This window comes from Lutzomyia longipalpis, chromosome 1, assembly GCF_024334085.1.
Source record: "Lutzomyia longipalpis isolate SR_M1_2022 chromosome 1, ASM2433408v1".
Taxonomy (NCBI): domain Eukaryota; kingdom Metazoa; phylum Arthropoda; class Insecta; order Diptera; family Psychodidae; genus Lutzomyia; species Lutzomyia longipalpis.
The window spans coordinates 14179592-14206168 of record NC_074707.1 but is presented as its reverse complement, the minus strand read 5'-3'; the positions used below and the strand labels follow the sequence as shown (position 1 = coordinate 14206168).

The window sequence follows — 26577 nt, the reverse complement described above, 5'->3', positions numbered from 1 at the left end:
CTCGTTGGCGGGTGTTCGGAGCGCTGCGTCAGGATAGAGAGAGTGCAGCAATTCAAATACCTGGGACTCATCGTCGATGCTGGACTCACTTGGCATGCGCACATGGATGCTGTTAGAACCTCCGTCAGGCAGGTTACTAGGCAACTGTATGCCTTGCGACGCAGCTGCTCGGGAGGACTGATGAGGGCCGTCTATTGTGCGCTTGTGGAGTCCAAATTGCGCTACGGAATTGCTCTCTGGGGAAACGCTGCTGCCACACATATGCATGGCCTCTTGGTGGCTCAGAAGGGTGCCGTGAGAGTCATGTCTTTTGCGCGAAGAACTGATGCATCTGCTCCACTGTTCGCTGGGTGGCGGCTCCTCCCGCTGCGGCACCTTTACGTGGAGAGAGTTGCGAGGTTTGCGGGCGGCGATGGAAATGGGCGATGTCTCGCGCTGGGGGCTGCTGCTGGCGGTCGGGAGCCCTTTAATGTGCCGAGACCCCGGACGGAGCAGTTCAAACGCTCTTTCAATTATTCTGCCCCAATCATACTAAACAATCTTTCCCGCCGTCTGTCGTCGTTGGCTCCTGATCGCGTGGGGAGGTGGCTGTGTGAGGCCAGTGTGGATATGGTCGCGGAGTTGCTGCGGTCTATGTACTCGTAAATGTGCCGAAGTCTTAGTGTATCTTTCTTTGTGTTTATAATGAATGTATTTTTTTGTGAGAGGGCGCCGAGCAGCTAACAACTAGGTTAGGCCCTAAATCTTCCAAATTGTAAAATGCGGAATGAGCAATAAATTGAAATTGAATTGAATTGAATTTTAAAGAACCAAATTCATATTTCATTAACCTACATGTCCTCTTTTAAAATTTTCTTTTCATTTTAACCCTTTCATGTCCACGTGACACATTGGAACGAGTTATCATCAATCGATATTTATTCTATTAATGCTCTTAGAGGACATTTCTCAGATGGATTGAATTCTTTTGCCTCATTTACGTACCTATATTGAACGCATTTCTAATTATAAAAATCATTTAAATTCATTAATATTCTGGAAAATAATTTTTTCACGTTTGGGTCAACGCATGATCTAAAGAACGCGAAGAGGTTAAAACAATTTTGAAAAAAAAGCCAAACTCTTTAACAAAATTTATTTATTTTATTATTTATATCACACAAATAAAATAAGTAAGATGAGCATATCTAGGTTATGTATTTTATAACGAACAAATTCAAAAAACGACTTCAGATGGCGCTGTAGTACAACTTGCTTGAAACTTTAATCAAAACAACTACAAAACATTCTTTCTACAAAGCGTTGTGTGTAATTTGCTGCGCATGCTCGTGTTAGTGGTGCTAGTGTGCGTGAAACATTCAGTGCTATGGTTCGCAAAGTGAATTTAATTTAATTTTATTTCGTTTTCAATGCTCGTTCAGAAGTGATCTCTCGCCGCACTCTAAAGCCGGGAAGTCGTGAAATTGCGTGAAGACGTGAAAGTGCCACAGTGAGTGAAATGGCAGTGTATTTTATTGCTAAAAATCGACTGTGAGTGTTTCATAACCTTGCTGTTTGTTTTTCTTTTCCTCATGCATTATACATACAACATTTTGTATTTTTATGAAAAATTCTCTTTGTCCTCCTGCTGGATGTACTTTGACTCCCTTGGATGCATTCTTGCTCTGTGATTTCTTACTGAAACTCCCATATGACTAACCGAGGTATCCTTGAATTTTCCGGGTGGTCGGTGTTGGGGGCATTTCCTCTAACGTGGAAATTCGTGGCTGAAAAGTCCGGAAAAAGAGTGTTGCAGTGTTGCTGCTCAATTGTTCCACTCACTGCCAATTGATACCAATTCATACCCATTTATGAATGACAAGAATAAAGCAGATCCCGTGATGAAGATTCATTAGAGGTTTTCTCGAATTTTCTTCTCGTGAATTTATTGTATCCTTCCTGCTTGTTTATTATTTTTATTCATTAATTTATTTTTAAAAGGAAAGTTGATCCGATTCACCCCACTTTGCAGAGTAAAAGTAAAAGAAATCTTCGAGTTCTAGAAAAAATGATGAAGAAACATTTATTTTTCTTTTCAATTTTCTACTAGAAAGTTTCTCTTATTAAGTGTTTAGTGCGGGACCTCAATGTAAAAAAAATTTCTTCATGTGAATTTCTTAAATAAATAATTTTTAATAATTCTTTATTTTTTTGCGATCTTTGTCAGTATTTTTGCATGAAATTTATCAGAGTTATCAGTTTCTTTCCTTTGTGCGTTACTTTCGCGTAAAAATAGACCCCACTTCAACTGGAAGAGTTTTTTAATCATGTTGATAAAAAAATTTTTCTTCTGACTTTTTTTGCCACATAAGATGGGTCAACTTATGATCTTTTCCACGTTGTTGGGGTGTTTTGTAATGGATGCGATAATTTGGCTCTTATCAAAATTTTATTTATGCTGACTTCCACTCTGAACTTTTTATGCTGTTTATGTTTATGCCGGATATTTTTTTTCTTATATAAAATTAATTTAAAACTCAATTTACCAGATCATTTACCACAGATTAGGTAATGATAGCTTAAAAAACTATTAGAATTTTTACTCATTAGTAGACAATTCAATTTAAGATTTTTTTGTATTAAATCTTTATTCGGTTTAATAAGAGAAGAAAAGCATAAATTCTGACTAAAGATTATAATTTTTATTAAAATTCTTTTAACACATTAAATCCAAATTAATTACTTCCATTTTTTACGCCGTGTATAATAAGTTATTACCCGGCTGACCTAGAAATCCGATTACACACATCAATTTCTTCCAGACATTTATCCTGATCTTCTCTAACTTATTCTATCTGGGTTATTCATTCTGGTAAACCTAGAACTATAGTAGAGCAATTTTACTAATCTGCTCTGGAAATTCTAACCTCAAATATATTACATCGTACATCCCGAAGATCCCAAATGACCATTTACATAATGATTTCGTACATTTCAATTACACTAAAAGCAACACCAAAAAATCTTCCATAAATTATGTTCCAACTCATTCAATTTAAAGCTTTTTTTTTCTATGACTCCATATTTCAATTCCAAAAGCAATTCCAGCTGAGAATGTGCAAGATGTTTGTTTTCATTTTACTTGTAAATTATGCATTAGTCTGAATTTTTAGCGGAAAGTTAGTTGGAAGAATATTTTACTCAATTCCCGTTTATTTTTATACAATCCATTGTAATCAAATAAATGGGATTTTTTCCTGAACTTGCTTTTGCTTTTGATTTTCAATGAAAAGAAAAAAAGCAAATCATTGCACTGTTGCATCTTTTCGCGAGAACACTTATGCAAATGATTAGAAGGGCGTTATTGAGAGACATGTAAAGTTTGTGATTAACATGCTGGACAGAAACTATTAAATACACGCGATATTTCCGTTAAAAGGTCTATTAATTTAAAATTAAATATTATTGCAAAATTTTCAAATTGTCCCCTCACTTTAAGTTATGTCGAATTTCTTGGTACAATGGCGGATTCCTTTGCAGGGTTAAAGCTGCAAGTTTCCAGACAATTCCCAATAAATGGTCACCACGATGGACGGCAATTGTGCGTCGATCGTCGACGAAGCAGCCGGCGCAACCGTCGGATGGCGGCGGCGGCGGAGGTGGCGGGACGCGTGGAAAAGGTAAATTGAGTAAAATTAAAAGGAAGCTCCACAGAGGTTGGAGCTGGAAAGCGGGAGCAGGTTGGACAATTTTGTCAGTGTTGGATTGGTGGTTGTTAGCAGCTGGGGGTTGGATGACATGGCACGGAGTTCTCCTACGTTGGACGCCGATCGGACTCTGCCTCGCGGCGGCCATTCAGTGGCATCTTCACAATAAGGAACTAGCCAGGAGAGGATTGCATCGAACAGCGTCCCAATGGCAGGTTAGTCTAAGTTATGTTTATTTGAGTTTAAAATATTCATCGGTCGGCCATTTTGTGATCGTTATGCCCATCTAGCATGAAACATCATATTTCCTGAAGTTCTGGAAATTTATTATTCTCTTTTAATGTGATAATGCGTAAAAATATGCAGAGTGACAGAGAAAACTTTTCCACGGAAAACGATCTCCAGAGACAACCCAAGAAACTTAGAATCGTGATTTTATCAATATTTCAATGTTTTCATGTTTCAACGTTTTATAAACGCCAACCTAGCTTTGCTCACGCGCCGCCATTTTGTTTTCTTCTTTTAAATCCCTTTAGACGAACGTTTATTGTTGCCTGCCGCTGAGGATCTTCAGCCGATGCTGGGGTTGGATGGCAGAACGTAGAATCCCCATTCCTCTTCGACCCACCATTTATGGAGCCTACTCCACGACTTTTGGCGTTAACATTGATGAAGCGGAAGTGTCAGATTTCAAGTACGTAATCTCCTTAAATTCTTAAGATTTTTTCTTACAGTTTTACACCCAATTAATCCCGAGATTTTTAATAAGATTTTCTTTAAAATAAATTAGAAAATCTGTTAAACACCTCATAGGAATTTCCCCCTAGATTTTGTTTCTTTTATTCCCACCCCTATTTTAGCCGGCTAATGAGCACGATTATATGTAGGTAAAACAATTGACACAGTTCTAACGAATCCTGTGGAAATTTGTTCCTTGTTCTTTTTTTAAAACTGTTTTAATTAAAAATATAAGGAGTTATTTGGAAATCTTTTTAAGAAAGCTTTTTAAGAAATAAAAAAACGGGAAATATTTTTCTTAAAAAATAATGAAAGTAATTGTAGATTTAATTGTGAGCGCGAGTCAGAACCTATCAGAACACAAAGCAATTAAATAAAACACACTCTTCAAGAATTATTGTTGTTTTTAATTGAAAAATAAAGCTCTGATACTCGCGTTAAAAACAAGAAAAAGGACAACAAGATGTAAGACAATAAAAGTAATTGATGTGTAAAACGTCTTAAAATTAATAATGAAAAAGAAAGTTTTTAATGATTTGAAAAAAAAACACTAATTAGCAAGCTAATTGTTCATTAACCCCTTGTTCAGGCACAAATAATTAGGTCTAAAATCAACCTCGAAAACAAAACAAGTCGATCCGAAATTAACGTAAAAAATGTGATAAGTTTGTAAATAATAAAAACATTAATTTCGATATTTTTTATTAAATTTTATATTAGATTTTTTTTTATGAAAAACATATGGAAGTTTTAGAATTTTCAGAAATTAATCCTCAAATTCTGCGTCAGACAAAAATGGGTTAATCCTCTTAATCAATAAAATTTAATGTTTTCTTTTCTTAATTCAATATGCAAACGATAAAAAACGATGAAGTTAAAAAGAAATATTTACATTAAAAAATCTAAAAGTCATCGAGATAAGACTTATAAAAGAGAGAAAAGAAACTAAAGAAAATTCCGAGAAATTCCGCAGTTTTACTTTTCAATATAGAATGAGAACTATAGTGGAACTAATTGAGAAGAGAGCAATTAATTCAATTTGAGGAGTGATCTTTTAATTTGACTCTGATCACATTTACAAAGTTTTCTTATTCAATTTGTTTCTCCTGGAAAACTACCACAAAATTGAGGAACATTTTGGTGAGATATTCGTTCACCCGGATTTTAGGGGTCACTTGGGGTGCTGTAAACAAGAAGTTTTGTAATTATTAGCTGTGTTTCTTTCAGACACAGCTTTTGTGTACCGAGCAAAATCGAAAGTCATCAGATCGGGCTCAAACTTGGGATGAGCACGAATTAGGGTCCCCACATTTTTTCCGTCCGTCCGTCCGTCCGTAGTATAACGCTAAATTGCGAGAGAACGGTAATAGATAGAGACTTGCGGTAAACGGCAAAGTTTAAATATCGACTGGAAGACATCCGATTATGAGGTCAAATCCGTCCGCCATTTTGAATAACCTCAAAATTTTGTTTTACCTATATCTCAGCCTCTGTAATAGCTAAAAATCTAAAATTTTTATATGTTATAGAGGACATCAATACCTTTCCAACGATACCTCATTTTTGAAAATCGGCAAGCCGTTTAGTCAATATGGCCGCCACAATTTTTCATCGAAAATCGACTATAACTCGAAAACGGCTTGACCTATTTTGATCAACTCGGGCTCAAATGAAAGCTTTCAACAAACCCTACAACTCTCTAGAACATCTAAAGTTTCAAAAGTGACCGCTAGGGGGCTAAAAATCAAAAACAAAATTTTCGATGAGTTTTCGATGAATATCTCGAAAACGCCATTATCGATTTGTTTCATTTTTTGATATATTATAGCCTACTATAACATCTATTTATAAAAAAAAATTAAAAAAAAATTTATGTCGCCATTTTGAAAATATTGAGTTCCAACTTTGACATGTCATATCTCGGGATCTACAAGTCCGATTTCGATGAACTCAAGCGCAAATGAAAGGTTTCGCGAAACCCTACAAATGTCTAGAACATTGCAACTTCGAGAAATGACCGCGAGAGGCGCTAAAGTCAAAATCAAAATTTTCGAAAATTTCGAACTCGAATATTTCGAAAATGCCATTATCGATTTACTTCATATTTTAATATGTTATAGTTGAGGTCAAGACCTTTCCAACGATAGCTCAAACTCGAAAATCTATGGATCCGTTCTCGAGATATGGCGTTTTAAAGATTTCTTGAGGGATGACTTTTCAACTTTTCCCGACTTTGCATGTATTTAAACAAATTCGCGTTCTAGTTTGCTCTCACAAAATTGGTACACTGAAAGAAACACAGCTCTCGTAAGCTTGGTCAGCTTACCCGTACATTTTTCTTATTTATATTTGCAACTAAATCTTTCCGGTTTAAGCTCAATTTTTCCGTTTTTTTAAAAAAAGTTTTAAAAAATCTTGAGAAACTTGATAGCCAGGTTTGGATTTTATTTCAAATTCAATTCCAAATGACTCCTTTCTTCAATTAAAAGCTTAAAAAATATTATTTGGTGGTGGTTTATATACATTTCTACATTTTATTAATAAAACTTTTAATCTGTTTGGTTTTTAAACATTTATTCCGCGTATGTGGAATATCAACTAATTGGCTTTATGTAGAAAAATTCTATGTTAAAATTTCAATTTTTTTTTTACAAATTCGAAGACAGACTTTAAATTTCATACAGTGTGTTTGTTCTTTGTCTGTTTTTTAAAGAAATTCTTCCCTAATTGGTGTGAGGTTCCTTCCCTTTAGCTTAAAAGCACTTAGAAGCGGGTTTAATTTTAAAGGAAATTTTTCCAAACGAATTATTGAAATTTTGCCGAATTTTTCAATTTAGGAACTACCGCAGTTTATCGGAGTTCTTCACGCGTTCGCTCAAGCCTGAATGCCGAAGTGTTGATGCAAAAGCTTGCATTGTATCACCAGCTGATGGCAAGGTGTTGTACTTTGGATCAGCCACTGATGCGCAGATTGAGCAGGTGAAGGGGGTGTCGTATAGTTTAGAGGCCTTCCTTGGACCACCCACGTGGCAGCAGGAGGGACATGCACGGGGGTTCCCGGAATGCTGCAAACACCGTCCAAGTGCTCAGGATAGTGCATTGTATCAATGTATAATATACTTAGCACCTGGCGACTATCATCGCTTCCATTCTCCCACAACGTGGAAACCGGAAGTGAGGCGACACTTTGCGGGGGAGTTGCTCTCAGTTAGCCCCAAAATTGCTCAATGGCTGCCGGGGTTGTTCTGCCTCAATGAACGTGCTCTCTACATTGGTCGGTGGCAGCATGGATTTTTTTCCTTCACAGCTGTTGGTGAGTTACCTACACTTTTCTTTGATTTTCCGGAAGAAGCCAACCCTGTAAAATGCTCAAAGGAGCTTTTGCTACAAAACAGATGTTCCCCCGTAGGGGATCATGATCCCCGCAATTTGATGAAAGAAAAAAGTGTCAGAAAAAAGCCATCCGGGTCAAAAACACTTTATCTCCCGCGAGAACGCGCGAATGAATTACAATGCTGGGGCCGTTGCGTCATGTCGGATGAGGAATTTTCGACTGATAACACAGCCGGATCTTATCGCCCCATTGATTTTTCACTTTAATGCGATAGATCCTCCCTCGAAAGGTCAACGCGTTGGGAAAAAGTGGGAAAAGTACATGAGAAGATCGGCAGATGTGTGCTGTTTTCTGTGCCAAATTGCTTCTTTATGTAATGCAATTTGTATGTACATCTACATATATAATGTATGTACTGTACATAATGTGAAAAGACAGTTGGGATTATCAGAGAGACCGTCACATTGAAAGTTAAGCCTTGACTCTTCAAAAATCTCTGTTTTTTTATAGGAAGTTTTAGAATTTTTGAAAGCTTCTCAAAATATTCATGAAAGGAGTTTAGTCAGTGTTGTATGGGAAAATTTATCACTTAACCCTTTCGCGTTTTTTGGGTCATACGCTGACCCAAACAAGAAATATTTTATTTTTCCAATTATTTATGAATTTTATTGTTTTTCCAAGTTAGAAAAGCATCAAATTCACACAAAATAGACCAGAGAAGATGTTTTGACAGTGAAAAGTCCTCTGAAAACATCCACAGAATAAATATCGTGATAAAATAGTGCATGTTTCAATGTTTTTATGTTTCACTTTGGACGCGAAAGGGTAAGAGAATTATCGGGAAATCGGTAAACTTGCAGAGGATGAAAATCATTTCAGATATCGACAAACAGATATCCCAAATTGCCCTCAAAGTAACAGGGAAAAGAAGTCAAAGATTTGACCAAAAATGCAAACAATGACGTCACTACTGTGTATTTTTGTTAGTTCCTTTCAAAATGTGAAACATTCATATAAAATGTTTCATTGATGATTTTTTGACAAGGAATGTAATGTTTCATCTATTTAGAGGGACAAAAACCATAATAATGACGTCATTGAGCGCATCTTTGGGTAAATCAGGGGGTAACCCAACCCCAAAAAATCAATACTTTTCGTAAAACATCCGTCCATACCGATCAGACGAAGGGATTAATTTACAAAATTCCACTTGCAATTGAAACCACATTGAATTAGCTTTCGATTAATCCGCATCTCATCATCCGGATCGAATTATTAAAGTTAAAGTGTTTCTCGGGAATCGGTCGAGATTGATCGAGATTCGAGAAATTCCTCATACATTTTTCTCAACAAAAAGTGAATTTGTTTCACATAATCGAGGTTAAACCATTCCCTTGGGGTAAATTTTAGCATTCTCTTGTTTTGCTGATCACAGTTGAAAATCAAACGAATTTTTGGTATTTTTTTTTAACCCTTTCGCGTCCACGTGAAACATTGAAACAGGAGCTCTTTTTATCATGATATTTATTGTCTAGATGCTTTCGCATGACTTTTCTCATTCAGAACGTCTTCTTTGGCCTTTTTTGTGTGAATTTGATACATTTGTAACTTGGGAAAACAATTAAATTCATAAATTACTGGAAAAATAAAATGTTTTATGTTTGGTTCAGCGTATGACCCAAAAAACGGAAAAGGGTGAAATTATTTTTTTGATCCTCTTTTTTTTTAAATTAACCGCTCAGATTTTTTTAATTAAATTTTTTCATACAAATCTGACTAAACTCCTTTTGATTCTACTATATGAGGAAATGTTTGTGCCAAAGGACGGAATTAGCTACAAAAAAGCTTTTTTTTCTTTTTTGTGTATAAAATGAAAAAGAAAAGTATAAAAAGCTTTTTTTTCCAACGTTTAAATCCATTTATAGAACAAGAATGGCCACAAAAGCCCCCATAATGCTAAAATTAACTCAAAGCAAAGTGCGTTAGGCGGGGGTGCATTGCAGTGAGGTACAAAATGGGAAGCATTTTGCTTTAGGGAAGTTCCACCTCCGCGTGAATTGTTGGGTGGAAGTAAAGAAGAAAAAAATTGGCACGTGAAGTGGTTTGTATGCAAAACGTGTGAGCGTACAATTTTCATGGCAACGAAGGCCATCAACGTGCGCGATATTCTTGCAAAAATAGCTCATATATGTGAGAATTAAAGCACACGCGGAGGGCATGGCGTGGAGGGAAATGTACTGAGAGAGAATTGTCCGAGAGTGGTATGATTTTTGTTAAATTAATTGACCGAATGCTTCGCGACACTCTTGATGGTTAAAAGTAATATTCGAGAGATGAAGACGCTTTCAGCATGTTGTATAGGAGGGAGGGAATTGAGATGAATTGGAATTTAAGTGAATTGCTACGCCGATGCCTCAATTGAGTGCCTCTCGCTTGTTTGGGGGCTTCTTTCCGGACCACCACAATGGGAGGTGGAGTTGGCAATTTAAATATTAAAAAAAAAAACATTTTGCTCTCATTGCAGGAGCGACAAATGTGGGATCTGTGCAGATTTATTTGGATGAGAAGCTAAAGACAAATCGGTGGATTGGCCTTGAAGTTGGTACCCACAAGGGCAATGACTTTGACGAGCTACTCCTACCGGAAGACACAACCCTGCAAAAGGGTCAATTATTGGGGCAATTCAATATGGGTAGCACAATCGTACTCATCTTCGAGGCACCCAAGAATTTTGCATTTTCCATCCAGCCAGGACAGAAGATACGCGTGGGTGAACGGCTGGGATGTCTGGAGGAGGAGAATCATCCAGCAGCACCAGCTTCGTGATAGTGGGTGGTGCGCGCGTGTCCGGAAATACGAGAGTACAATGATTTGCCGACGTTTAGTCAGAAGAAAATCAGGGAGATTTTCTTCAATTTGCAGAGAAAGATTTGCATTAAAGTAGCTACTAAGTAGGTTCTAAATAATGTGAATTTATTAAGTTTAGAATGACACAATGTGAAAGCCCCGTGTAAAGCTTTATATAGAGATTTTCCAAGAAAAGAATAATAAAAAAAAATGTTAAAAAAAAACGTTTAAATTATTTTTCCTTAATTTTTGGTTTAATTTAAATCATTCTACATTAAAAGCAGCTAAATATTAAGATCGTTTGTTCGTATATTTCTTTCTTAAAAGGCATTGCCAAAAATCTTTTAAATGGTGTGTTAAAGACACCAAATATGGATTAAAAATGGTTTAGAAACCGAGGTTGATGAGACTAAGATTACTAAACCATTCCAACGGCTATTGGATTCGAATTAGAGGTTTTTGATTGAAAATTGTAACGTTTGACGTTTCTTTTCTTACGATTGATTTTTCTTGACGTTTAACGTTCATTTTCTAACAGTTATCATTTATTTTATCATTTGAAAACAAAGTTTTAACGTTAGAAGCTGCCTTTATGGCGTTTGACGTTTCTATTATGCGTTTTACATGCCAATTTTGACGTCTCATGCCTATACTAATATTTGACAAACCTTTTCTAACGATTGACATTTATTATAATATTTTGGACGTTTAATTTGCGAAATCTGACAATTTTTCTAAAGTTTGACGTTTCTTTCGTAACTTGAAAAACCAATTTTTAATTTTTTTTTCCTAAATTTTAATTTGGAAATAATTTCTTTCGATTTCAAAAGAAAAATCTAAACTTTAAGAGTATTTTAACACTTAACATTATTTATGCCTCTGCTTATGTTACAAAATACATAAATTTCATTATCCTGAGCATAATTGTCCCATTTTCCTCATAAAGAATTTTTCAAGAGAATAATTTTTATTTATTTAAATGAACGAACAATTTTTATCATTCAACTGTGATGAAAAATCCAAAGCATAAACAAATCCAAGCATAAAACATAATGCAAGCAACACAGAAATAGAGAAGATAATAAGTCAAAGAGATCACCATAAGCCTTGTAAGAACCACAAAGCGACAAAAGCCGAGAAAACTTAGGAATTCTCATAATCGCGATAAGGCATCGCATGAAAATATTTTCTCCAACTAGCCCAGTTTTGTATGAGAGAGCGACATTGAAACTTCCGGAATTTGTTTATTCTCTTTACAAATAATCTGGGAAATTCCAAAGAGACGCAGTTTTGTTAGTGGAAAAATAAAAATGAATTTCCTGCAGCTCTTGTTGATCATTGTTGGTGTTGTTGCTTCTGTAGCTGTTGCACGGCATCAGGTGACCCACGTACGAGGGGATAATCGTCGAAATGAAGTGATTGTTTGGTGCTATGTAACAGCAAAGCCACCAATGAAGCTCTCCTGGAAGTCCGGGGATCACAAGATCCTCTCAGTGAATGTAAAAGTGGGTCAACTTCCGATGGAGAGTGAGTGGAATATTGTAGAGAGTGGAAAGCTCTATCCGCAGAGAGATTTTGTGCGACAGCCTGGAAAATTCTACGGGATGCTGAAGCGCAGAAAGGATGATTTTGCCTTTGCCCTTGTTATCCCAACGGCAGCACCAGGATTGCGAAAGAGTGGAAATTTCATCTGTGAAGTGGGAAATTCTCCTCCAGTTTCCAATGGAACTCTAAGCGTGGGATTTGAACCCGCACTCATTCGCGAGAGATTGCTGAAATCAAATAATTCGGAAAATTTCATCCTCGAGGGACATCCTTTTGAGCTAAATTGTCCCTTTGATGGAGATCCACAGCCTCAGGTATCCTGGAAAATCCCAAAAAGTGCCTCCAGTGGGGTAAAATACGAAGAAAATGGGCAGAGATTGAAAATTTCAGCAATGAAGCGTAGTTTTTCCGGCGATTATGAATGTTTCGTGAAAAATATTCATGGGAAAGCAAAAATGAGATTTTCCTTGAAACTAGGAGAATCTCCCAAACTTCTCGATTCAAGTAAATACGACAGAGTTCTCGAGAGTTTTGTGCAATACCTGGTGGTTCCCATTGATAAAAGGATAACCCTCCAATGTCCTGTTTCTGGGAAACCAGAGCCCAAAATTTGCTGGTATCGTCGAGATTCAAAACGCCTAAAAGCCACTTCCGCGTCAATTAAAATTCGCGCTCCTAAGAATAGAAATTCTACATTTTTCTCCTGCATGGCTTGGAATGAATTTGGTCAAATGGAGAAAATGTTTTACATCTTCCGCGAAGGGAAGATTCCCATTTTCAGGAGAGCAGATGTTAAAAGGAATATTTCTGCGTATGTGGGGGAGGAAATTCAATTGGATTGCTCTACTTATGGAATCCCTGTTCCGGAAATTAAATGGTTTAAGGTTGCAATATTTAAAATTATCCTTTGAAAAGCTATAAAGAAGTTCAGTAAAAAAAACTTAAACTTCTTTGCAGGATGAACGAGTTCTGATGGAGAGAAAGGATATTCTGAGAATCCCTTCAGTGCAGAGAAGTAATTCAGGAGAGTACAAATGCAAAGGAGGCAACCAATATGGAGTTTTCACTCGAATTTTCCATGTTACTGTTAAAAATAAATAAAATTTTACAAAAATTAAAGAATTAAAGAAGAAAATTCTCGTAAAATGTTTTTTTTTTAACTTAGAAAGTTGAGCTTTTGACGGTTGAATTTGTGTAACGTTTTTAGTATTTATCATTTATTTCAAATCACAGATTGTGACACAAAATTACATAATTAATTTTACAAATAGAGCATAAATTTATGATTCACGACAGGTTCTCTTGTCGCTGTCCAGAGTCATTCCTTTGGGGCATTTGCACTCGTAGGAACCCCGCGTATTGACACATTCATGGGAACATTTGTGAGTTCCGCGTGTGCATTCGTTGATATCGAGGCACTTCTTTTTGAAGCGATGCGTTGCAAAGCCAGCTGGACAGAGGCATTCATACGATCCTATCGTATTAACGCAGATCTGCCTTATTGTGCAATCATTGAAGTACATCCCGGAACATTCATCAATATCCTCGCATTCCCCCGTTGCATTGTTCATCATCATTCCTGTCTCACAGGCTAGTTGATTTTCAGGACATGGCATTATGTTGCACGGTTCACGTTCCGTCTCCTCCCCTGTGCAGGGCTTTACAGTAGGATCCCGACAACGTCTTGTTCGAATCCTTACGCCATCACCACAGGTTACAGAGCACGGAGACCATTCTCCGAAGGGAGTCCATTCGCTGTCGCAATCATTATCACAGGGGCGCATTTGAACTGCCTCTCCGGGGCACTGACTCCTATCGCTAGGTGCTACGAGTGAGCCGTTGTTGTACTGACAGAACCTATTGCGGAACTGCACACGAGCACGGCAATTGCAGGTTGTCCACTCAGTCCATGTTGACCATTTCGATGGAACTACCTTTTCAACTGAGAAACTCTTGGAAATGTTCCCAGAGGGATTTTCAACGACACACCTGTACTCTCCCGGATCAGAATTAATATCGGCTTTTGTAACATTTAGCGTGTAGCCATCTTCTGATACAATCACCTTGGATCCATCAGGTGTTAGTGGCTGTTCGTTCTTTAACCATTTTACAGTTGTTTCAGCATTAGGAGCTTCAATTGAGCAATCTAAGGAGAAGTCTTCATCAGGCTTAACCCGAATCTTTTTCTCAGTTGGATCGTTAAGTTTCGGAAGGGTTGGAGGAGTTATTTGGAATTGCTTCTCTAAGTTTCCATGAGGATTGCTGCCAACACAAACATACCCAACGGAATCTTCAGTCACCTCAATAGTAAGTTGATTTTCTGTTGCACCTTCAATGGGAACCCTTTCAAACTCCATCGGATCTTCACGGTACCACGTTATATTAGGTTGAGGTTTACCAACCATTGGACACTGTAGAGTCACCGTTTCTCCGGGATTTGCTGCGATCTTCTCAATATAGCTCTCAAGTTCAGGATCAAAATTCTCAGCTTCACTTTCATTGGAAAACTTAACAGGTTCATCAATTTCAACTTTGTACCGAAGTGTGAGTTTCCCTGAAGGATTCTCAACGACGCACTCATAAACTCCTGCATCGGATTCATTAGCAGAAGGGATTGTGAGGAATTTACCATCTTCTTGCAATTCAATTTGACTTCCTTCCAATGGAATGTCTGCGCCGTCTTTTTGCCACATTTGCGTTGGATCTGGTACTCCTTTAGCAGGACAGTTGAGGGATACAGGATCACCTGCTAGGACATGAACAGTTGAATCATTTGCAACCCTCATTAGCCAGTCAATAACCTCCGGAGGTTCCTTATTGTTAACTTTGAATACAACATTTTGGCTTCCTTCACTATTGGATCTTTCGCAGGTGTACGTTATGAGTTTGTCACTCTCATACTCAATTCTCAAGACCTCATCTGTGACTCCTGGAATCTCTGCGCCATCTTTGAACCATCGAATGGCTGGTTGAGGATTTCCCACCATTTTGCAATCTAGCTCAACGCTAGTATCGGGCGCTAGGTCTATATTCTGCTCCAAACTCTTCCCTAAGTACTGAGGTTTTGCGACATCAGTTGTATCCAATCCTGTTGGGAGAATCCTTGAGAATCTATTGCCTTTGTTATCTTCTCCTTTTACCTCAATCTTGAAGACACCCGTTGGGGGTTTAAAAGCTCTGCAGCTGAACAAGTAAGTATTCTTAATCGGCGCCAGCGGGAGGATGAATTCAAAAGGATTCACCGGTCCTTCCCTGAAGAAGCGAACTGTACTCAGTGTTCGTATGGCAAATGGGTCTGAGGGGAGAATACAGAAGATATTGTCATTCCCTCGAATAGGTCTGGGCAGGGCTTCATCAATAGTTAGAGGTGTATGCAGGGTGAATCCAAAGCGGAAGGTGATATCACTTATTCCAGCAATTTTAACTGAATGCGGAGAACTTGATGATGCACCAATTGTCCATACTCCTGGTTCAGGATCCATAATTTTGACCGTCATAACATTGGGAAGATTTACGAGCTCCTTTGCCTTTTTCGAGGGTTGATTATCAGGACTATTAACGGTGATATTGGGATCTGATCCTGAAACACTAACACTGAAATCCTTCAAGTTCTTATCCACATCCAAGGGTATATCGTGACTTCCGGGTTTATCGGAATTTATAAGCTTGAGAATTTGAAGACCCTCATCCAGAGTATCTCCTACGCTTTCCAAAATCTGAAATATTTGAAATTTCCGCATTACAAAGTTTTTCAAAAAAAGAAGATCTATTGTTGTGCGGCTTACGGTGTTTGTATCTCGGGATTTTATTCGGTACACCTGACCATTGCTAGCGTCTGCAAGAGTGTAGTAGGTGTTGAACGTAGGTGGGATTGGTTCGCATGCATCATCAGCAACAATAAACGTAATCTTGAAGATGAAAAAAATACAAAACTTACATTAAACTGAATTGCCTATGAAGCTGGTTGCATTGAAAATTTTGAGAATTCATTTTGTTAGACCAGGTTTCGTCTGGCCTGTTTGTCTTCTAACATTCTGGTTTGATTTTCTTCATGAAGATCGCGACTCTTGAAGTCTTTTGAAGCTTTTTCTTAAGTTTGAAGACTTCAGAATTTATTTTGAAACTTCTTAAAGAAATAATTGAAGAAATATTTCTTACCGATGTCCTTTTCTCCTGAAGCAAGGACATAGCATCAGGCATGAGGTAAGCATCCTTTGCATCAGCATCCGTAAAGACGTAGACAAATGAATTAGGCAGGCACTTTTCCAGGGCAAATTTAATTCCAGTGATGCACATTTCAGGACAATCTCCTCCTCCGTAAACCGTAACGCGATCGAGCTCAGTCAGGAGTTCCTGAGGATTTGTTGTTTCCAATTCTGGACCAACGTCTTCACCAATTAATTTTGGAGAAAGAATACAGAAACATTGAGTGAAATTGTGGTGAAAAGCAGATATTGAAGAAATTGAATGAGAAATGCGTTATGATAACCTTTTGATCTGATGTTGCGTTCGCTGAGAAAATGGAGCTTTATGGGGGGAAATGTGTGTCAATTTTTTTTCTTACTTACATGGATCATTGAATGGTACAAAAATATAATTATAAATGGGATTGTTGACTTTATTCATCATTTTGCGAATTATAAATGCAGCCCCAGCACGTAATTCCTCAAGATCATCCCCCATGGAGGATGTTGTGTCGAACACGATGACGAGACTAGCTTGTCCAGGACGTGGCGGTGGATCCCCGTTGAGGCCATCTTGGCACTGGGTAACAGCAACAGTGCAAAAGATCAGGAGAAGCTTCACAAAATGCATCTTCACTGAAACACTCGCAATTTATAACTGGGAGAATCTTCGGGTTTTTCGTTGAGAGAAGCTCAGCAGAAAAGCTTCGGGAAAAGTCTTATCTTTTTGTAAATTGCACACAAGTCTCTCTCACTTAACACTTCGCGTGATCTTCATGCGATCACCAAAGATCACCAATTTATGTCCAATTTCGCGTTGCGCATCGTACCTAATGTCTCGATGATCAGACGGTAACTGAAAGTGTTAGATGTGAATGAAATTCAATTTATTGCTTGTTGGTTGATTCTTTTTTTGTGTGATTTATTTTCCATCTCCCAGAACAATCTGTGTCTCTCTTTCGTCTTTTCTTCTCCTCCCGCAGCATCTTTTGCCGCCCGTTTTTCAATCTAATTCTGCTCCGAAAGTAGTCTGCCAAGGCTGAATGTTTGATGTCTTACATAAATGGTGGTGGATTGTTGATTATGCTTTGTTGGCCTTCGGGGAGCTGTGTATTGGGTCTTTCTGTGAAGATTTATTGTCAGTTTCTTCGATAGATGATTTACAAAGTGTTTTGATTGTAAATCAATATTTTATAATTAACAGCGGGAGGAATGAATTCCACGGAAAAAATCACATTGAGTGCGCTTTTGGAGCTTTTGTGACAAAGTGTCTAAGTAATTTTCTGTGTTGGCGGGATGTTTTCAACAACCTGATGAGCTCTTCAGTGTCTTCCACCTACGAATGATCTTATAAATTCTTCATTTAGCATCACTCTTCAGGTGAACAGCGATGCTAAATTACTATTATTCTCACGGGAGTGTCATGGTAATCTCTCTAATTTCTTGCTACCAGGAACCGAGAAAATTAAATGTGCTGAAATAGAAATTAATCATTCTTCTGCTATTTAACTCCCCGAGCGATCGTTGAGAGTTCATATCGAAGGCTCTTCATTTAATAATCGCAGCTTTTGTAACTGATTCAATTTTAAGAAATTCCCTAATGATACAAAAACAGAAAAAAATTTAATTTGAAAATTAATAAAATTGTTTGCTACAAAATATGGATTGATCACGATCAGTCATTTGATTTAAAATTTAAATAAAACTGAAAATTTGCACAATTTTACGTAAAAAAAAATAAAACAGCAATAATTTTTAATAAACTATTAATAATTTTGTTAATGGGGAATAACTGAATTTTCTCTTTTTAATTTCAGACATTGAAAATGGGTTTAAAAAAGGACTTAACGTTAACATTCTTTTCTAACGTTTTTTTGTAAATTTTTACGTTGACGTTTCTTTTTCTAACGTTTAATATTTTTTCACGCACGTTAGAAGATTCTCTTCCTAATTTTTTTAATGAAATTTTTAGGATAAAAATTTCTTCTAAAGATTAGCTATGACCTTAACTTTCGGAATATTTAAAGGATGTTTACTATACACCCTCATGCAATTGCCCATGGAATTTTATTTTTTGAATGCGTTTTCCAGATATTTTTCTTGCATCATCAACTCCACACTCATCCATATTCTGAATTTATTCAAATAAATGATGAATAAATGATCAAAACTTTTATTTTTTTTTATTTTGAAGCGTTACGACCCCAGCCTTTTCAAGCCAAAAGACCAGATCAAAACTTAAGAATCACAACTTCTTCAACTTACCACAGCCTTACCTAAACCACTGATCAAAAGAATATTGTCTGCGAAATTAAATATATGGATAATTATGCGAAATTATAGGCAAATTTGGAGCTCTGATTGAAAAGCAATCACCACCCTGACCTTCACGGGATTTCATTCAATTTACTGTGAGAAATGAAGCAAAAGAAAAGACCGCAAAGACATTCAGAGAAATAATTTTATTTTTCATGCTCATGACGGTATGTACAATCCTCGTTGGCAAGAGGGCACCCATTAGGATGATTTACAAAGAACCAGCAGTCTTTCTCCTTAAATTTTTTGCTAACTTGACGATTATTTCTTCTATTTTTGGATTTTCTTTTATCCTCCGTGACCTTTCGTGGGTCACGGATTTTCACCTGACCTTGCACTACTTCAAATATTTGATGATTATTCCTAAGCAATGTCTGCAAACCCCCACATTCAGCTTTGAGGGCTGTTAAGAGGTCCTGAGGGATTTTCTCAGCAAGCTCGGGGAGATCTATAACTCCTCCAGCATTCCAAAACTCAGATCCTCTTTCTGGGTCTGATTGACCTGATGAAGTATTGAGGAGTTCTCGAAAAACAATCTCTACAATTTGGTTTGTGATATTTTTGGGCAATTGTGTGCAATTTCTAACCTTTTCCACCGATTCCCTTGCTTGGAATTTCCCACAGGATTCATTTTCAATGAATTTTCCTAGATCTTCGGCATCAAAATGATCTCTAGCGTATCCTACAATGCATATCCTCTTCGTGCTTGGAATTCTAAGACGATCCCTTTGTGTGGAAATCCCACAAACTTCTGAGATCCTTTCTGTGTACTTGAGAAAATCCTGATAGACGGAAAGTTTGCAGTCTCTTCTTTGAAATTTCATTCCACTGAATTCGTAGGCGCAGCAGGGAAGGAGGAAGAATCGGCAGTTGGGGGAATTTTTAGCAGCCAACACGGGGATCCAGGGAGACATTTCATCCGAATGATTCCCAATAATCCAATCTGTGGGCTCTAGTTCGTTGCTTTCCTTGGGATTGAGAGTTTTCTCCGTGAGACGAATATTGCTGGGAAATTTTTCCCAAATATTTCTCTTCCGGAGATCAATACCCATTCCTGGATGTCCTTCGGATGTGAGGATGTAAACCAGAAGTCCATTGCCACAGCCTACATCAATGAAGGATTGGAATGTTGTGATTTCCAGGCGCTTTCTTTCCATTTCCCAAAGGACAAGAAGATATGCAGCAATTGCTATGTCTTCAAAGACATACTTCTGAGGATCTGTAACTTCTAGCCAGCCTTTGACAAGGTCCTCTCCATATTTTTCCTTCAGTTGCTGATACTTTCGGCTGTAGGGCTCAATTCCCACCAAGGTGAGGGATCTTATTTGCGTTGGTTTAGGATTCGTCATCATATTGACGAATCTGCTGAAGACAAACTTAAACCAAGAATCTCCATCATCTAACTCGCTTCCTGAGTAAACTCCCAGCTCTAAATGGTGAGAATTGTAGGAGAGGTAGTAGCCTGATCTGAGGATTAGACATTGCTGCTCATGTTGGTATGTGAAAAAGGAAGTTTTCATTGCAGCAACATCTGAAAGGATTTTTTTTCGAAATTAATTTTAAATCAAAGAAAATTAATTTTAACATTTTTCTTACCAATGAAGACAACGAGGAAAGGTTTAGGATTCTTCCTGCTCTTTCCAAGGAGTTCAAAAGCAAGGATGCATGATTTAAGGCATGCAACATCAACCCGTTGAAACTCTTCAGTATCAATGATTTCCATGCACTTGAAATTTTCTCTGCAACCAAGAATACCATTCTTGGTGAGATCTTCCTGCTTCTGTAGCATTGGGAGAACATTTTTGAGGTTATCTGCCTCAGGAAGCCACTCAAAACTCCCCAGAAGTACCCCACCACTGATCCTCCTGTTTAAAATGTGCTGACCAAATGCATGGAAGAGGATGGTGCTCCAGAAGCTCTGATGCTCAACCACCAATGGCACCTTTTTAACAATTCTTTCACAGAGATTCATCGTGTGTTTTTGCTTGAGAATTCCACATAAATGTCACAGTAACAATCACTCACAAAAGCCCCGGCTGTTTGTGAGTAAAATTCCTGGACTGAGGGTACGAGCAGGTAGTTGCAACCCAAAAGGAATGCAAAGATTGCAAAAATGCAAATGGGGCATGATTAAATGGCGGGAAAAGAATTAAATTAGCCTCATCTATATCTCTGAGAATTAATTAAACTTTATTGCTTTCAGTATGTGATGGTGGACAGAGATTTTCATCATCTTTTGTGCTAACAATCTCTGCAGCCTCAATTAGTTGCTCACTGTACTGGCCATCACGGTGAGTCATTTCAGGGCCTCTGAGGGCGTTGTCACGAATAAATTCACGCACGAGACCATCCTCAATCACAGACATTTCCATACTCTTACCCCACGCCACTAAGGCAAAAGGACGTTCAGGAGTGAGGCGTTCAGACGGGGTGATGATGTAGCGGAAGAGGCAGGCTTTTACGAGGCTTTTGAGCTTCTTCGTTAACCCTTCATGGGCACAAGGGTGGTACAGAGCGACGATTGCACCATGTTCTAGACTGTGGATCCATCGCTGTACAGGCACATAAAGATACTCCCCATATTGGGGCCAGAGAGCCCTATGGGGTCCACTGAAAAGGACACACAAAAAATCATTTAAAAAATTCCCCAAAAAATGAAGCCAAAAGAATCTTCTTACAATGTTGGAATGTTTTCGGGGTACGTAATGTTCACCCCCATGCACCGGTGTGGGGCAGAATAGGCAGTTGGGATCTGGTAGATCCTCATCACGGGTGCAGTATTGTAGTTTGGTCGGTAGTGGGTGTAGTTATCGAGGCACATGTGAACAATGCTGTGACTAACATTCTTCGGATCATAGTCCAGAGTCAAATTATTCTTCCCATCGTCACACTCTGGATCAATCACCCCCATTGGTGGGTACTTTGCATCCTCAACTTCAGGGATTTTTTCATTGGGATCTGGAGCATTTGGTGGCTGTGGAAACCATTTTCCATCCCATTTACTTACTTCTTCTTCATCTAAAAAGGCAAAAAAAAAATATTTTTTTTATAAGGAAAAACTGTGTAAACATTTATCAGAACATTGTTTGGGTCATGGCAACTCACCCGCGGCTAAGATATTCGTTGTTAAAAGGAACACATGAAGGAGAATTACCATAAAAGGCATCCTGATGGCTTAATCACATTACACGACAAATCCTTAAAATTCTAAAAGGACGGGAGGGATTGCAAATGGATAAAAGTGTTCTAAGTATTTTAGTCTAACATACGGACGCAGAGCGGTTTTTTCTGGCACACCACGAATTTATGTATTGTACGTCAAAGAATAGATGTTTTAAAAATTTTGAGAATTCCAAATTTATTTTTTTTTATTCTATTCTATAAGAATATTTTTAAGAGAATAAAACTGACGAATTTGAGGATCTTTAATTGCGATAGTTTAGCAGGAATTATAGTACAAAAAAAATTATGCGATAAATTTAATGCTTTGGTGATGTAAGAATTTCTTTAAAATAATTTTATTAATAAAAAAAAAATTTATGTTACTTTAAAGGGTAAGATATTTTTTTTAATATCTAAATTGAGCTTGAAAGTAATATTTTATTCAATTAATTGTTTTTTTTATAGATCTTTTAGGTAGATAATTACGTTGTCCAAGAATATTTATTTTTCAAGCTCTTTTTAAAAAAATAAGAAATATTTCTATGAGCAGTTGTACACGTTATTCTCTAATGATTCTTAGCTCAATTATTCGCTGATTATATACAAATGGTTCAAATTTTCTAATTAATTTTTTGTTTCTAACTGTTTTTTCTTTATTTTGTAGTTTTTTTCACTGGTCTTGCTCCTTGAATCCATTTTTTCAATTAATTAATTCTTTATGAATTAGATTTATACATTTTCTTAGAATTATTAGAACCTTAATCTCTAGATAGTTCCTGGGATATCAAGAAATTTTCGCCAAGAAGTTCTTATATGAGTGCAAATTCTGGCTATTTCAAAATAATTTTTTTTCTCATTGTTGCCCCGAAAGGGTTAAAAAAAATTCCATTGCCTTTTTTAGATCAACTAAAGAAACCTTAAATAATTTTTTTAAATTATTTTTATGCTCAATATATTTTTTAGGACATTAATTTGAACTTTGATGGTTTTTCTTCAGGAGTTTTTAAATTTTCAAGCTTATTAACAACCTTAACTGGGCACTGCTTAGCTCCTGAAATATCATTAAGCAAGCATCCTTAAAACTCAGAAAAAATCACATTATCCTTTTAAAGATTTTATTTTTCCTTAAAAACAATAAAACTTAAAAAAACATTACTAAGGCATTGATTGCTGAATTATCTCGTTCCAAAACTTTTGCAGCAGCTCTATCAATCGGTTACCCGTTCCGCAAGACCCTGCGCACCAGGCTGGATGTGTTGCACTGTGTGTCACAAATGGGTAGCATTGTGTGAGTGTTTGTGAAAATAGCAAATCTCTGATTAAAGAAATAAATAAATATTTTCACTCTTTAAAAAGAAGTTAAAAATTAATTTTAAAAATGCTAACAGAGGTTGATGTATTCATCAGTAACTACACGCTGGTGGATCCGGAAGTTTATCAGCTTTGGATTGAGGGATACACCTGTAAGTAAATTGCAGACTGTGGGGAACAATTGATTGAGATGTTTGAAGATTTGTCTTCTTGCTGCAGCAACGGAGGCTGTGAATTTCCTGAAGCTAAAAGAAAGCACTCAAATGATGAGTGTTCCCGTTGAACTCATCTGTTCTGATGTCCTGGATCACTACCGGACGTACTCACTGTTAGAGAGATTCCTACACTTGCCGTCAAAATTGTCAGAACAGCCATCGTTTCAGCTCGAGCCACAGAGTCGTTCACTCCTCATTGAGAAGTATGATCCTTTTATTCTTTTGAAGGATTTTCATTCCAAAAAAATCATGAATTTATTTCAGATACTACTCCCTGGACGATGCAGTTGCTCGTGAGATTCTGGGAAAGAAATTAACATCCAGGTACCGAAAAGATCTCGATGAGGTGTCCGAGAGGACGGGTGCCAAGCTCAAGTCCTGCCGGCGCCAATTCGACAATGTGAAGAGGATTTTCAAGACTGTGGAGGAAATGCCAGGAAATATGACCAACAACATAAAGCAGCACTTTATGCTGCCGGATGATCTTGCCCGGAAGTATGCTGCGGTGGTATTCATTGCCTGCCTCAGATTCGAAACCTCCAAACGCCGACTTCAGTATTTGGATTTCTTGGATTTCTTCGAGTGCTCCCAAGCTGTTATGACCTTCTGGACGTACACATACCAGCATTCAGGCCCAGAGTACTACGACACAGAAATGGATAAAGAATTCCTTCTAGATTTGCGAGAGCTTCGGTGTCTCGTCGATAAAGAAAAAGAGATCAAACAGTACGTATTGATGAAAATAATTTTGAATCATTTTTCATTCTCAACTTATTTTATTCAACTCCCCTACGCAGTCTCGTGTGCATAAGACTGCGACCGACTCTTCTCGAGCGAAACTACCAGGAATTGGATGTCAATTTCCGATCATACTGGAGGTCTCTCATTACAATTGCGTGCAATTTGCATCGTACACGTGAGCTGAGGGGATTGTTTTTGGAGCTATCTGAGAAGCTTATTGATCCATGGAGGCAGAATAATTGGACCGTTGACCAAGTTAAGCTCTTCCTGCCAGCCATAACCCAGAGTGTATTGGATTTGGAAGTTTCAAGGTAATTGTGAAAGCTTTTTGTGTGAATTCTACATTGAATTTAGACGAGCAAAATGTCTATCTCGTCTGTCTGTTTCCTCCAAAATTCAAAACACTAAAAGACATTTTATTCCATTGAATTCATTGCATTCAGAAAGGAATATAGGTTGGTTTGCTTGTTTCCTTTAAGGATATTAGTTGGTGTTCCTTCTAAAATTAGTAGATGAGGTTGAATAGTTTATTATACGTAGAAAAAATAATTTTAAAAAATAGTCATTTTTTATTTGAACGCCATTTTTTATTTGAACGCCATTTTTTATTTGAGTGAATCCGTGAAATTAAGTTCTTTCAGTTTCTTAAAGATTAAAAGTATTTTTGTATGATTTTTTTTGTTATTTAATAAGATAAATCTTTCGGGTTAATATTTTGTGATTTTTTTAAAGGCTTAAAATGTTAAACAGTTAATTATGCTTTGATAATTTTTATTTAACCCTTTTAGCCATTGAACTAATTTTTTCTGTGATTGTTTTATTTAATATTTAAGAACTATAGAAATACATTTCCCTTATTGCAACATATTTGTTCATCCTGTTCATTCCAGTTATCGTTAAAGGGTTAAAGTATCCTCATAAATTCATTCAACATTTAGGGGAAATTTTATTAGGTCTCTGAGAATTTATTTTAAGGGCTAATTAAAGGTCTTTGGCACTTCTTGTCTAATAATCTTTTATCACTCTTAATTTTTCATGCCTAAAATTTAGGGTCAAGAAAAGTTATTCCTAACTTGAATTCTCGATATTTCATACAAAAAACGCTAAAACTCTTTCTTCAATCGAATCTTTTCGATTTTTCTCCCGTTTTTATGCATTCGGAGGTAATCAAGTAAAACTGCCAAGCTTTGGATAAATCTGAGTTTGAAAAAGTCACAGAATAATCTTTAAAAAAATTATTAAACCTGACTTACTTATTATGATTAGTTAAATTCAAAACCCATTCTACTAAAAGTACAATCGGAAAAATTTCTTTGTTGACTTTGAATGCATAAAATATAACATACAAAAATTATTTTCATAAAATTTAAATGGAAGCGATTATAGAAAGAGTTTTAGAATATCCTTACAGAGAATATTAATTGAAAATTTACTTTCTTAGACAATTTTGAAAATTAAAGGTTAAGGTCCTTTAAGGGTTAAACAAGATAGAGATTTTATGATTAAAAAATTAGTTATAATGCTTTTTATATTAATTTAAAACATACATCATTTTATTCGTTTCTCTGGCTAAATTAATTCCAGCACGTTGAAGAATATACATTAGCCGTGTGAATGGTACTTTATTATTGCGAGATGCACAATAAATCACAAAAGCCCATGCTTTCGTTTGATTTCAGGGACCAAGATATTCGTTGTCTGTGGGATCGCTATATGCAAGTGATCAGTACATGCTTAATACGAATGTATCATACTTGACAGCGAATGTGAAGAAATGCAACCAAAAGGGACTCGGGGAAGAGACGTCGAAGAGGATGGCATTGGCGATGATTTACTAATTAAAGAGTTTACTTGTCTCAATGTAGTTTTTTTTTGCTCCCTCACACAGCCTTCGTACATTTAGCAATCACGTGCTATATATACGTGATATATATTGATGAGTTTGGGCTTTGATTGGGTGATGTACCTTTTTTTTTTATAGCTGGCGCCAGGCATCTCAGCGACGGATTTTTATACACACTCTTCCACCACATCATGCTTCGAGGATTGAGATGAAATCAGACGAGGGTGGTTTCGGGGGTGGGGGTGGTTTTGGGGGGTGGTGATGGTGCTAAAAGACTTTGTGTCTAAGCTGGTGTAGTTGTTGTGCAATCAACACAACTCTCTCAGATGCTTTTCTCTTTAGGGTGGAGGCTTGGTGGTTTTTCCAGGGAGAGTGGTGGCATAGCACTAAAGAGAAAAATTTGCGAGAGGAATGTGCAAGCGCAAGCGCATCTTTTGTGATGATGCCTCAAATCCCTGCTCTAGATGGAGGGTTTTCCTGTATGTGGCCACAGCTTTGGCAGTGCGGGTGAGAAAAGAACCCAGTGCGGGCAGGGTTGTTTTGTAGTGAGAAGAATTTACAACAATTAAAAAGGGGCTGTGTTTTGGCAAGTTGTTCGCGCTTTGTTGCTGATCTCGCGAGCATCGCGGTCATTAAGATAGCTAATAAGGGTGGA

At 37.2% G+C, this 26577-nt stretch overlaps 7 protein-coding genes across 9 annotated transcripts in view; 4 read left to right on the top strand and 3 right to left on the bottom strand.

Annotated features, from left to right (window-relative positions):
* LOC129792487 (STAM-binding protein-like A) overlaps positions 1 to 26577 on the top strand; it is a 781560-nt gene that overhangs the window by 640457 nt on the left and 114526 nt on the right. The gene's annotated exons all lie outside the window — the stretch shown is intronic.
* Positions 1321 to 10900, top strand: LOC129792334 (phosphatidylserine decarboxylase proenzyme, mitochondrial). 3 transcript variants are annotated; one of them, XM_055831261.1, is made up of 6 exons: positions 1321 to 1530; positions 3520 to 3659; positions 3762 to 3901; positions 4223 to 4380; positions 7262 to 7737; positions 10283 to 10900. In XM_055831261.1, exons 1-6 carry the CDS (start codon positions 1499 to 1501, stop codon positions 10582 to 10584), a joined length of 1248 nt encoding a protein of 415 aa, XP_055687236.1. In that variant the 5' UTR covers positions 1321 to 1498; the 3' UTR covers positions 10585 to 10900. The 3 variants fall into 3 exon arrangements, with proteins under 3 accessions (XP_055687236.1, XP_055687230.1, XP_055687224.1); XM_055831255.1 differs by having other exon boundaries at positions 3759 to 3901; XM_055831249.1 differs by having other exon boundaries at positions 3520 to 3901.
* LOC129792398 (hemicentin-2-like) lies at positions 11214 to 13296 on the top strand. Its single transcript, XM_055831423.1, has 2 exons — positions 11214 to 13034; positions 13108 to 13296. Exons 1-2 carry the CDS (start codon positions 11916 to 11918, stop codon positions 13249 to 13251), a joined length of 1263 nt encoding a protein of 420 aa, XP_055687398.1. The 5' UTR covers positions 11214 to 11915; the 3' UTR covers positions 13252 to 13296.
* Positions 13351 to 17230, bottom strand: LOC129791737 (hemicentin-1-like). The gene is made up of 4 exons (XM_055830078.1): positions 16719 to 17230; positions 16309 to 16538; positions 15936 to 16058; positions 13351 to 15866 (listed from the first exon to the last, which is right to left on the bottom strand). Exons 1-4 carry the CDS (start codon positions 16963 to 16965, stop codon positions 13431 to 13433), a joined length of 3036 nt encoding a protein of 1011 aa, XP_055686053.1. The 5' UTR covers positions 16966 to 17230; the 3' UTR covers positions 13351 to 13430.
* Positions 18778 to 20747, bottom strand: LOC129792053 (probable tRNA (uracil-O(2)-)-methyltransferase). Its single transcript, XM_055830763.1, has 2 exons — positions 20247 to 20747; positions 18778 to 20181 (listed from the first exon to the last, which is right to left on the bottom strand). The coding sequence occupies exons 1-2, from the start codon at positions 20620 to 20622 to the stop codon at positions 18797 to 18799; spliced, it is 1761 nt and encodes a 586-aa protein (XP_055686738.1). The 5' UTR covers positions 20623 to 20747; the 3' UTR covers positions 18778 to 18796.
* LOC129792669 (uncharacterized) lies at positions 20816 to 21957 on the bottom strand. Its single transcript, XM_055831979.1, has 3 exons — positions 21756 to 21957; positions 21329 to 21668; positions 20816 to 21260 (listed from the first exon to the last, which is right to left on the bottom strand). The coding sequence occupies exons 1-3, from the start codon at positions 21814 to 21816 to the stop codon at positions 20834 to 20836; spliced, it is 828 nt and encodes a 275-aa protein (XP_055687954.1). The 5' UTR covers positions 21817 to 21957; the 3' UTR covers positions 20816 to 20833.
* On the top strand, positions 23018 to 25939 carry LOC129792556 (acidic fibroblast growth factor intracellular-binding protein). Its single transcript, XM_055831695.1, has 5 exons — positions 23018 to 23275; positions 23343 to 23541; positions 23603 to 24064; positions 24136 to 24390; positions 25759 to 25939. Exons 1-5 carry the CDS (start codon positions 23191 to 23193, stop codon positions 25835 to 25837), a joined length of 1080 nt encoding a protein of 359 aa, XP_055687670.1. The 5' UTR covers positions 23018 to 23190; the 3' UTR covers positions 25838 to 25939.